General features: G+C 32.1%; 1 protein-coding gene across 5 annotated transcripts; it reads right to left on the bottom strand.

The window, feature by feature from the left end:
- Positions 1-399: 399 nt before the first annotated feature.
- Positions 400-5,423, bottom strand: LOC107954736 (zinc finger protein CONSTANS-LIKE 9). 5 transcript variants are annotated; one of them, XR_005915650.1, is made up of 7 exons: positions 5,285-5,419; positions 3,848-4,567; positions 2,886-3,089; positions 1,679-1,983; positions 1,471-1,547; positions 1,140-1,271; positions 400-976 (listed from the first exon to the last, which is right to left on the bottom strand). XR_005915650.1 is itself a non-coding variant. In XM_016890386.2 (6 exons), the coding sequence occupies exons 2-5, from the start codon at positions 4,433-4,435 to the stop codon at positions 1,142-1,144; spliced, it is 1,227 nt and encodes a 408-aa protein (XP_016745875.1). In that variant the 5' UTR covers positions 4,436-4,567; positions 5,285-5,423; the 3' UTR covers positions 400-976; positions 1,140-1,141. The 5 variants fall into 5 exon arrangements, 3 of the variants coding, with proteins under 3 accessions (XP_016745875.1, XP_016745876.1, XP_040952504.1); XM_016890386.2 differs by lacking the exon at positions 1,471-1,547 and having other exon boundaries at positions 5,285-5,423; XR_005915649.1 differs by lacking the exon at positions 1,471-1,547 and having other exon boundaries at positions 939-976; positions 1,140-1,469.
- Between the last annotated feature and the right edge of the window lie 6,849 nt (positions 5,424-12,272).

The following is a 12,272-nucleotide window of genomic DNA, read 5'->3' as shown; positions in this document are numbered from 1 at the left end:
GCAAAATATCTATTAAAGTTCCAAAATTATATATAATTTTTAAACTTAAAAATAATCTAAAAAATATATAAAAAATGTTTAAAAATTAAAAAAAAATTTAAAGACAATAATTTTGAAGACTTAAACAAGTAAATTATAAATTTAAGTTTATCGTGCTAAAGTATACTTTTTTTTAAGAAACTAGTTATATTGTAACAAGATAATATTTTGACATGTTTAATTTTTTTAATTTAACTTTATTCAATAAATATTTAAATCAAGTTAGAATATTAAAATAAGACTCGTTAACTCGAAAAATTTTTCAGATTCAATATTAAACTAACCCATATTCTCCCCGTCAAATTGCAGCAGCATTGGTAACATTGTAAAGTGAATATTTTAAAACATACATATATAAAATATAAAAATAATCTCTGTTCGCATTCAGTTAGGGGGAACAAAAGAATGTAACGAATTTTTGCTTTTTTTCTACTTTGTACAGGTAACAAGATTTCATCCTAAGTGCAAAACAGTTAAATCCTATACTGTACATTCAAAGGATCTAAGCTATGCATTTATGAATAGGAAGCAAGAAGAACAAAATTACAGCTGCATGAAATTCAGCTGTGATTGGACATTTTAAGTTAGCATGTCATGGCGGCAGCAGCCGCCGCTGCTTTTATAGAAGCGCAGAGAACAGCTTAAGGTTAAAACTTGTTAGCATAAACCAACACTGGAACATAAAATAAGACTTGGGAGGATCAATTAGCATTCTCATTTTGTACTAAAAAGAACTGAGGTGAGCTTGCTTGTACGTTTTATCGCAGGTGCTGGAAACCCACAGCTTGGTTTGACAGCAAAGACAATCTGGGAAGATCTTGCCACCAGATGTCATGTGATCCATCGATCTTTCTACGGGGGACCATGCCACTGCGATTTATTCATGGCAATTTTTTTTCAGGTTTTTGCATCCAACTTCTGATAGAAACCTGGAGTCCTGTGATCAAACCATACAGCTTGTCATTTAATCTTTAACTAGTTGAAAGAAAGAGTATTAAGCATCAATCTTTATTTTTAGGTAAGGAAAACCATTTCTTTCTAATTAACATCTTGTTTTTCTTTCCTTTGCATTGTTTTAAACATGGTTAAGAAAACTGTACTCTCAGCAGCTTCTGGTATGGTTCAATGGATCATAATCATAGGCATCACCGGCTTTGACAAAGCGTCCCTTTACGCGCTTTCTCACATCAGCTGTTGCCTTGCGAGAGGCATATCTCACTTGCTTATCAAACCTATCATGAAACAAGGACAAAGTTAAATACATAAATTCCTTCAACATGTAGAATGGAACAATGATTTATTTATTTATTTTTAGAAAAATTAGGTGAAAACAAAGACCAGCAGTAAAATAAAACGTTTAGCGACTTTCCAATTGATTGTTGATAAATATACACAGATGCAGGCACACGACGCAAGTCCATGTTTCCTTACTAGAGAAGCAAAGTGAAAAGAACTCCTTCAATGGCAGGATTGACTAAAATACACAGTTTATGGATTATGATACTGAGCTGCAAGAACACAAATGTTAAAATGATATAGACATGATATATTTTCATTCGGGGGCATGTGAATTCTGTTCTAAAAAGAGGTCTAAATAAAACATATGAACATTTTATTCGGGTTATTAGCATATACTTACTTCCGTGTCTTCTTCTTTTCCTTGTAACGCATGACCGCATTGCTTCGAGTTGCTGATTGAAAAGAGCTCTCAGCACATGGAGGACACCAAGAAGGTTCTCCCATGAGAAGCATTGACGAAGACCCACAATCTTGGTAATCTCCTGCACTACTCTCTCCAGTAAGGCCAGAAAATGATACGCTTGAATGGGCTTGCCTTGCTGTAAAACACAGAATTGAATCGGTTTTGCTGCTCATCATGGAATCAGCAGATGCTGCATTGCTGCAATCTGGCTGGATTGCATTGATCAGTCCAACAGATGATCCCTGGACAAGAATATAGTTCCAAACCATAAGGATATTTTCTAAGTACAAACTTTATCGGAATTATATTTTCCAAGTCCAACAGATGATCCTGGGACAAGAATATAGGAATTATGAAATGATTCTTTACAGTATAACTCACAAGGGAGATAAAAACAAACATTGAAGTACCAACGTCTATAAGCAAACCATTAATGACACATGCATAATACAAGACACAGAAATATAACTACAACATATTTGTATACTTACTCCTTAATCTCATCACTGATAACGGCTCACAACCAATACGTCAAGATAGGGATATTTTCCCCATGTGGAAGGGCAGTAAACTTCCATTAGGTAAATTGGTTATCTCTGAACATCAATGTACTACTGAGTACTGTCCCAAGTAACTGAGGGATATTTTCTTTTGGTCGTTGTCCAAAGATAAAGACAACAAAGACCCACAAAATGGATGGACAGTAAACTTCATTTTGCTACACTAGTCATGTCTGAAAATCAAGGTTAATTGATGCTATTTCATAGTTGACAAAATCAATGGTTTGTTTTTGAGTAACAGAATGGAAAATCTAGCATAAGAACAATCAAAATTATACTGAACTTGTACTTGACCAAGAACTAGAACTTACAACCCAATAAACTTGTACTTTACAGAAACTAGAACTTAAAATCCATTCATCAACTTAGAGATTCTCACAACTGTCAATTTTTTTTCTCTATTTTCATTTTGGCAAACAATGCCTCCTTTTGCACATTAAGCAAATAACTAATAGCTTAAATATGCTACAGAATTTAAAAACACCGGAAAAGAAAAAGGATAACATCTAGAAAATGAAAATACTATCATCAGAAAAAAGATAGTACAGATACCAAAAAAGCAAGATCAAAAAAGAGGAGAGAACCTCAGCAGCCAATGCACCCTGGCAGTTGGAATCAGCAGCAGCCATGTCCTTCGTCCCAAATAAGCTATCAATTCCACCATTCCCTAGCAGTTCTTCTGAATGATTGAGAGTTACACCAAAGAGCTCTTCATACTTTTCAAGGTTCAAATCAACTTCATCCATGTTGAAGTCATCATACAGAGCATCTTCACATATTCCAGGACACTTTGTTTGAGGGCAAAATAACAGCAAATTAGTAAGTATAAAATCAGCAAAAATTCCCAAAAGAGAACATATTATCTCCACTAATAACTAAAGGAAATCAGCAGAAAGTTTTCCATGATGAAACTTTCACAAATATGTCAACAATGACCATGGACCGTCTAATGCTAAAATTCTATGGAATTACCAACAATGGAAGGCTATTCTACTATGATTAAAATGAAAAAACTGAACCAATAGTCTCTGTCCCATGTATCCATAACTTTTACACTACCCTAGTCCCTCTCAGTTCTAAAACTTCAAAAATGTAGATGGGCCAAGAAACATATTATCCCCACAAGTAAAGTGGAATACAAGTTCACAGTATACGGTAGGTTTACTAAATAAGGACATCGTTTACATTTACATGAAAATCCAAAATAATTTCAAGTAAAAAGATATTCTGAAGATTTCCATCATAAGAAGTAATCAAGATAAACAAGGAATGGAAATTCTCCCCGTGAAAGAAAGTTGTTACTTTAAACTCAAGCTGGTATTATGGCCAGAAAGAGCAGTTACCACAGAACAGCCAGTGTATGCTTTCCAGCATTAAGTACAGATTGCAGAATATGTTTGCAAATTCATACCCACTTTTCTCGAGATGCTTACCATAATTCTTTAGTATTTTCCCATGGTAACTGAGATAGCAAGGGCCTAAAATTTCCTCAAGAACAATTTATCTATATTCTTTAAAGATAAAATATTCCAAGTTAATCAATTACCTTGGGTAATGATGCACCTGTTGGTCCAGGCGGCTGATCCAGAACTCGAGGCATAGATCTGAGATCAGGAATTGAAGAAGTCCCACCCCAGCCGGTTCCCTTATCGGTATTGGAGTCATGATTAACTTCAGCAACACCAGCACTATTCTGATTTATGGTATTTTCTATAGCGCCCCAGGAAGTCCTCTCTATGTTTTCTGTGATGCACATTAGACCTAATTCTTGCTCACAACTCGATTCACCTGCTGGAGGGGACTGCGGGAAAAATGACCACATGGAAGAAAGTTCCGAAGATGATGGGCAACCAGAGTAACAATTAATAGTTTGCCTCTTATGTGTTGAATTCGAGGTTGAGGCACCATGACCTATCCAATCACAGTTCTGACAGAGGGAAACTCTTTCTTCTGCACATCTAACAAAAGCAGGTTGAGAATTGCATCTTTCACACAACAGTGTTCTTGAATGGCGTCTCGAAAGTGCATTAGCAGAATGAACATTTCGATCACATGACAAACATAAACAGGCAGCATCAGATCGACAATATACCATCGACAGTTGATCCCCACAGAAATCACAAATGTAACCCATCTTTCCAATCACACTATTCCTAGTTAAAAAAAAATTGCTCTTCACAGAATTCTAATCAAGCCATATATCGACCAGGGCAGGTAGCTTCTCAGATGATCCCCAATTCAGCTATTTCTTCTGCCTCTTCAATAGCTGCCCATTGTTTACAAGATAATTCAGTTCATGTTTGATGTAAGAACAAGCTAATCAATAATAAATCTAGAATTTCTATCTTAATTTACTTCAATTTTTTTCATACAATAATGATAAAAGTAACAGGTCAAATTCTAAAAACACTGTAATCATGGAAGATTCATAGGATCAGCAATGTCTAAGGGTAGACTCTATTTTCTTCATACGTTAAGCACCTAAAAAGTAAACGAGAAACTAAAATAAGAACACATAGAGACACTCACATAGAATATGAAGAGAAAAGGAAAAAGCTCATCACATCAATAATGACTGAAACAGTCAAAATAGAATAAGAAGATAAAATAAAGAGAAAAAATAGCTTATTTTATTTTAACTGAAAAATGAAGAAGCAGGGGAGTAAGAATTTCAATAACAGAATTTTAAGCAAAATTAATTCCATTTCAAAATGCGTAAATAAAATGATTAAATGAAGGGAAATAGAGAAAAAGATTTACCAAACTGAAATCCAGATAATCAAAACTACACAAACAGATGAAGCCAAATGAACCAGAGGAAGAGACCCAGAAACAGTAGCAACATTTTTAAAAATAATAAAAGAAAAAAAAGTAAATCTAAAACCCAGGAATAAAATCAAAATTAGGTGAAGGATCAAGAAAAGATCCAGAAAGGAAAACCAAAATTTTCACAGCTAAAGCAGAAGAGAATAAGAAATTTTACCGTCAGATTTCTCTCCTTTTTTTTATTTTTTTCTTCTTTTGAACTGTTCTTATTGCTCTGTTTTTTTGCCTCTGTTTTTAGTTTATGCAAAGTAATAGGGAACTGGTGAGTGTTATATGGGAAATGTGATAGACATTCCGATGATGCAAAAAACCAAAAATTAAAAATATATTTTAAAATAATAATAATAAGGGCAAAATAGGGAGTAAAGCAGAGTTGGGCCCGGTCCTTTTTCTTGGTGCCTTTTCTGAAAAAGGCCGTACTTGAGAGGAAAAGTAATATTTTTAAAATGTTTTTAACATTTAACTTGGTTAAATTTTACTATTAGTCCTTCTACTATTAATAAGTTATGGATTTAGTCTCTACTTTAATTTCCTCATTCTAATACTATATTTGTATAATTAAGTATAGTAAAATCACAGGCAAAATATGTTGGAATATTTTTTTGTTACATATATAAATAGAATTAATTTAGTATAAAGCATAAACCGGAAAATAGAATAGTTATAATGATTTATTTGACATTTTAATTTTTTGTCTCTCAAATCACTCAAAAATAGATAGAAAACTTAGCATTTGTTAACTTTACTAGCATATTAGCAATTAATCATTTTTAAATATAAACAACTACAAAAGTATTAAAAATTTTAAAAAGTATAAAATTATAAAATATATATTTTAATATTTTTTATTTTTAAAAAAATTAATTAATTGCTAAGGTGGACGTAGATGCCATGTCAGCAAAGTTAACAAACGTTAACTTTTCTATCTATTTTAGGGTGATTTGATAAATAAAGCAAGTTCAAGGATAAAAAAATTGAAAAATTAAATAAAAAACTAAAATGATTTTTTTTATGAAATTATAGAGTCAAATAAATCTAAACAAAACCGTATAATGAAACACAAAACCCGAGATAAATTTAAGAACAAAACCCATATATAATATTTGCTCAGAAACAATTGAAAAAATATACATCAAAATTGGATTTTTTTTCATTTTTAATTAAATTATTTAAATTATTTAACTTTACGCTTGTGTAAATAAATGCAATTTATATGTTTCAAATAGTGTGTATAATATATTTTTATTCTTAATTACGCCACTTGTGTAGTTGACAAATCTGCTTTTAAGATAATTATTGTAGAAAAGTGCTACTTTGATTCTACCTAGGTTACCTTCGGTTCGGTTCACTTCCCATACGGTTTCTTAGTTTATAATTTTAAGTACAATTATATTTTTAAATTAATTATTTTATTTAAAAGATATCAATTTATTCATTACTCAATGTAATAAATATTGATTAATGTGTATAATATTTTATATCAGAAAATTTTATATAAAAGATATATTTATAAAATAAATAAATAAATCTATTATGATACTTGTTATCACCGGCCCAAGGCTCGAATGAGTTCGGGTCGAAATGGCTGGTTTCCATCGAGATTGCATATTAACCTTACAGATTAGGTACATATGTTCTCCTGCGAGGTCACCTATGAAACTACATAAACACGTGTTAAGTCTAGGGTAGCATACATGTTGATATGCATGGAATCTATCTAGCACGTCGAATCAATGAACAGTACTCATATCATATAAATAGACAAATAATACTTTCCAAGGGACAGAGAAAAACACTCAACGAAATCATGAGGTTTTACTTGAAAAAATCAACTTCAAGTTTTAAATATTATGATATTCTAAGTTTAAATTTCATAATAAAAAATATTATTAAATTAATTTATAAAAAAATAATAAACATTTAGAGTCGAAATCTATATTATTAATAAAATCTCTAATTGGGTTAATATTACGTGTTAACTAGGTATCAACTCGATTAGGAAATAATTATTATACCCTTTTTATATGACTGTTATTATTATTTTGAATTTTTTTCTTTTTATACTTTTTATATAATTTTAGAATAAAATTAAAATTAACATATCTAAGGATTGAACAGGCCCAACTTTGAAGGTTATTTGAGAGTGCAGTAGCCCAGTTCCCAGGGCTGAAAAGACTCGAAAAAAATTATTTTTTCAGCTTTTAATGTGAGAATTATTTTTAGATTTTTCACCATAAATGCTTCATCTCTTAGGGCTCCCAAAATTTTTCAGCTTTTATTATTTTACATTTTATAATTTTTTTAAAAGAGATTAAATTTATTGTTTTGTTTAGGGTCTCAAAAATGTCAATGACGGACCTAGAATTAAATCATGCATGTTTAATTGATTTATAAACAAAGTTTTATCATTACACTAATAATAATTATTGACTAAATTTTTTAAAAATAGCTTCAAATTTTATTATTTATTATATGATATTTCAAATACATAGTTTTCATAATTAGATAATATTTTTAATTTAAATAATAGCATGAGGTGTAAGATAACTATTTGTTGAGATAAGGAGGCATAAGGCATTTTTGTACGTAATGAGACAATTTGATTGATGCATCAGAAAAGGGCAAGACACGTGAGATTCAAACCCCACAAACACTACAAAAGTGCTTCGCTTTTTGCCTTTTCTCTTTCTTTTTTATATCCCCAATGTCCAAACTGCCCTTATATCTCTCAATTGTTGACACTTGTCACTCTACTATTTTTCTTTAGGATACCCACACGTCTTCACTGTAATTTTCTATATTCCCAATTCTTCTATAACTAAAAAAAAGTATAATGGTACTTTCAGAAAACGGGTAATGACCTATTTGGCTCTGTACTTTACCAAATCTTTCAATATAGCACTTATAGCTTCTAAATGTTCAATGTACCCTCTGCATTTTTATTCCGTCTTCTGATCCGATACCTGAGCTTACGGTGTTAAGGCCTGACATGTCAAGACACATGGATCACTCTTATCATATTACATGTCACTTTTATGCAAAAAAAAGAGAAAAATTAAACAATTTGACCTTTTTTTCTTTTCCAACTAGAAGGGTTTATGACATGAGTTTGGATTGAACTCATGTAAGGTATCTAAACCAAAATTTCAAGTTGAAGCCTGACCCTGTCCGAAATATGAGTTTACCATTTTGCCCAAACTTAAACTAATTTAAGAAAGTAAACACAAACCTGGCTTCACTCGTCTATATTTGATTTTTTTAATGTAAAAAAAATAGAGGACAAAACAAAAAAGAAAAGAACATTAAAGGTTTATCATTAATACATTAGCTTTAAGATGATAAAGATAAATGAAAATATAAAGAGAAGAATTGTGAATATCAAAAAGAAATTCACGTTATTAATGAAGGTTTTTTTGTCTTTAAAAAAGGGTAAAATTGTTTTAAAGTCCCTTAACTTGATTTAATGTATTTTTTTTGACATGTGCCATCGTAAGAGTGGTCCATGTGTCTTGACATGTCATAATTTAATATTGTTAGACCCAAGTACCATATTAAAGGACGAAATAAAAGTGAATGGGGCACATTGGACATTTAAAAAATATAGGTACCACATCGAAAGATTTAGTAAAGTAGAGGAAAATATTCCATTATCCTAATAAAATGCTGTTGTATTATTTATCAATAATTTTTTTTATATTCTATAAGTACCATTAGAAATATAACACTAGATAATGGGTGTCGAACTCACCAAAAATAATATTCCTACGCTTAAATAGTAAATAAATAGTTGTATAAAGAGTAGTTTCAATCCCACAGAGACTACAATATCTAAATTGGTGTTCAATCCAACCAGGTTGCACGTTTGGGCAGTTGTTGTGCCGACAACATGTGACAGTTTACGCAAAAATGAAGGTCAAAACAATAAAAATAATTGAAATCGAAATAATAGTGAAAACAGGAAAAATGAAATGAAATTAAATAAACCGATAATATGAAATTCTAACTTCAGGCTCAATTTTTGCTTCGATTTGGAATCAATCCTTGATAGCAAGTCTTCTCCTTCAACCGATAACTCAGTTATAGTGATCGAGTGCGCCTCAAATCACCAATCCTTCCATGTATAAATTAATTGCTGTAATGCCCAATAACTAACACTTACCAAGCGTATAATTACAGAACATGCATCCATGATTTAACTCTCCGGTAGCCTTGCGAGCTAAATGGGCCCAACTCGAACCAACAACCTCAACCATGTGAATAACTTAGATTTGATTGCCATTTCCCTTTACGAATCCAACCAACTACTTAATTGGACATGCCAATGTGTTATTCGGTAGACGTAATACGACATACAATCAATTTGGTACTTCCTACTATAAGCCTATTAATATTGAATCAACAAGCTCTTTTTGACTTGGTGCCAATACAACTTTATGAGACAGACAATATCTATGCCTAAACTAAAGAAACCAAAAATATCGAATTGAAGATTTTTAAGCACAAGTTGACTTTTTACCAAATTATTTACCGGTCTAAAGGTAGATGGAAATTTTAGCTACTCATGAAATTGAGCATAATTAGAGGAGGTTTTTAACAAATTTTAATTAAAAAAATAAAGGAAAAGAAGATGGGGGTGATTGGGCAATATTGTGCAAATGAGAAGAGCAACAGAATAGCAACAATGAAGGAAGATTTCAATTCAATTGAAAAACCAACAAACTTCAGCGTGTTTGGTTCAGTGTAATAGGTATTCCATTACGCCCCGATTACGCGCCTATTACATTACCGACCTATTCTGGCGTTTGGTTCGTTGTAATCGATATTACGCGCCTATTACATTACCGACCTATTCCCCAAATTCTCTACTTTTCTATTCCCTTCCCAAATCGACAATTAGCCCTATTACGTCCGTCTTCCCAAATCAGTTTCTGTTTTACCCTCCCTCCCAAATCGACCTCCACCCTCTCCTTTTTCTGTCCTCGTCGATTTCTCCTCCCATTTCTTTACCGATTCTCTTTCTCGGTCTCTTTTTTCATTTTTTCCCTGTCATTTTTTGTGGTTTTTGATCTCTCTCGGTCTCTTTTTTCATTTTTTCCCTATCATTTGTTGTGGTTTTTGAAATCCACTGCTTCATTGGAGACTGATTTTGAGGTATGAATCTTGAACTTTTCATTTCTTTGTCTGTCTTTGCCTTGGATTATGGCTGCTTTCATTGTGCTGCTGCTGATTTTGGTACAGTATGATACTGTTGTGAATTTCTTATTTTGGTTGGTTTTTAGGTGTTTGATTTGTGATAGACTGAACTGGGTTTGCCTTTATTATATCAAGTATAAGAATGTACGATAGTTTTGTATTGTAAATAACATTGCAAAACACAAAAGAAGTTGCTTGTTTAACACAGAGTATCCGATGGTTTTAATGTTTTGGCCATAAAAATATTTGCTTGCATAGGCATAATTTCTACCAGAAAAAATCAGACCCTACTTTGGATTCTTTGAAAATTGAATGATATAATTTCAGTTGAAGACAAGAATTTTTTTGCCTAAATAAAACTCTATTGCTTGTTGTTTTCATTAGTTAAATAATAAGAAAGAGGAAAACAACAGTGGGACGAGAAATTAGTGCATTCCATTATTTGAAATTGAGTTAGAATTGTCTTCTAAAGGCTGGGACTGATCTAATTTTCTTTCTGTCACCTGATCAAAAGAGCAAAATCCTCTAAGGGACAAGGTTTTAGTAACATAAAAGGAGAAAGAATGTTAAAAGTCCTGGCATGCATAGTCATATATCATTTAAGTTTTATCTTAGGCCCTAAAGAATGTTAAGTCCTCTGACATGCTAAATTATTTCCATTTGATCAACTAGCATAGATGAATATGCAAAGAAACTTTCTTCTTTTATGCTAAATTATTTCCATTTGTCACCATGTGCATGGTTTATGCTAATATCTTTTATCTTTTAAGTATAATTTAAATCTAGGGCCTTAACGTAAGGTAAAGTGCCCTATTATTTGAGTAGTCTTGTTGCTGCTTCTGTTGTCATTTAAAAATATGATTTCCAAAGGCAAGTATTAATATGACCATGGTCCTCTCCTGCTCTTGAATTGAAGAAATAAAAGAAAAAGGAAAGTTTCTTGTGTGATTGTTAAGCATCCAACCTAAAAACCAATTGCCAATAAGTGAGGGGCTCGACTTGGATATAAGGTCACAAGAAACCCGAGATTTATTAGATGTGATATAATACCAAATAACACTCCCCTTTATGTGTTTCTCAACAAGGGCTTATACGTGGACAACCTCACAAGGGGTGGTTGACCCCACATGGGGTTAGGCGGGAAGAATAGATCACGCCTTGGGTCTAATACCATGTTAAATAAGGTGATGATAGTCCTAAAAGCTTAAACATATAGGAAATGGTCCAACCATTATATTTAAGTTTCAACAATGATGAACATAATTCTTAAAAAAAAATGAAGCAAATATAGTTTTCATTGATGTGATTACCGAATAGCAAGTCTTTTTATTGCCATTGCTCTCTCTTCTTCATCCCTGAATAGAAAAGGATTGGACCTGCTAGTGATAAAAATTGTTCTTCTAAACATGAAAATAATCATTATGTCATCCACTTGGTTATTTTTCCTTTGGCATTCCTCTAGACATAGGTGAAGAAATCATGGAGTGGGATGCATTATGTTAAACAATTCAATTATAATTTGACATATGTTTTGAAGTCTAACTTATGAGGACAGAGCAGAGCAAATTCTTAGAGTAACCTTTGGGTATATGCTCATGAGGATTTGTGTTGAAATATTGCATTCTTTAAGTTTTTTGTTTTGTTTCTCCCATAGAGCTCTCTAATTGAATGATAGCTTGGCTTTGGCTGCAAAATGAATCAAGCTATGGATAGGCACGTTTAATATTAAAGGGGTTTGCACAAAAAGCAAATCCTATCAAGTCTATTTCATTTACTGTTAAACTAATTGAATACTATATCAAAGGGATCTTAAATTTCATCAATCTTTAGCCTTAGCGCATGAGAGTTTTGTTACTTTAAGTCAATAACAAGGTGTCCCCATATAGACACATGAACTAATCTAGGGCAGCAAAAGAAGAAAAACAAAATGGAATTGACCATAAAACCTGTTT

The sequence above is a fragment of the Gossypium hirsutum genome, chromosome D07 (assembly GCF_007990345.1).
Source record: "Gossypium hirsutum isolate 1008001.06 chromosome D07, Gossypium_hirsutum_v2.1, whole genome shotgun sequence".
NCBI lineage: Eukaryota > Viridiplantae > Streptophyta > Magnoliopsida > Malvales > Malvaceae > Gossypium > Gossypium hirsutum.
This window is presented reverse-complemented; position numbering and strand designations above follow the sequence as displayed.

What these genes read in the sequence shown, in the direction of transcription:
- LOC107954736 (XM_016890386.2), bottom strand. Translation starts at nt 4,435, where the DNA reads ATGGGTTACATTTGTGATTTCTGTGGGGATCAACTGTCGATGGTATAT. An exon ending in AGGGTGCATTGGCTGCTGAG is followed by an intron (nt 1,984 to 2,885) that starts GTTCTCTCCTCT and finishes ATTCTTGTCCAG; the next exon opens with GGATCATCTGTTGGACTGAT. An exon ending in GAAAAGAAGAAGACACGGAA is followed by an intron (nt 1,272 to 1,678) that starts GTAAGTATATGC and finishes GTTTCATGATAG; the next exon opens with GTTTGATAAGCAAGTGAGAT.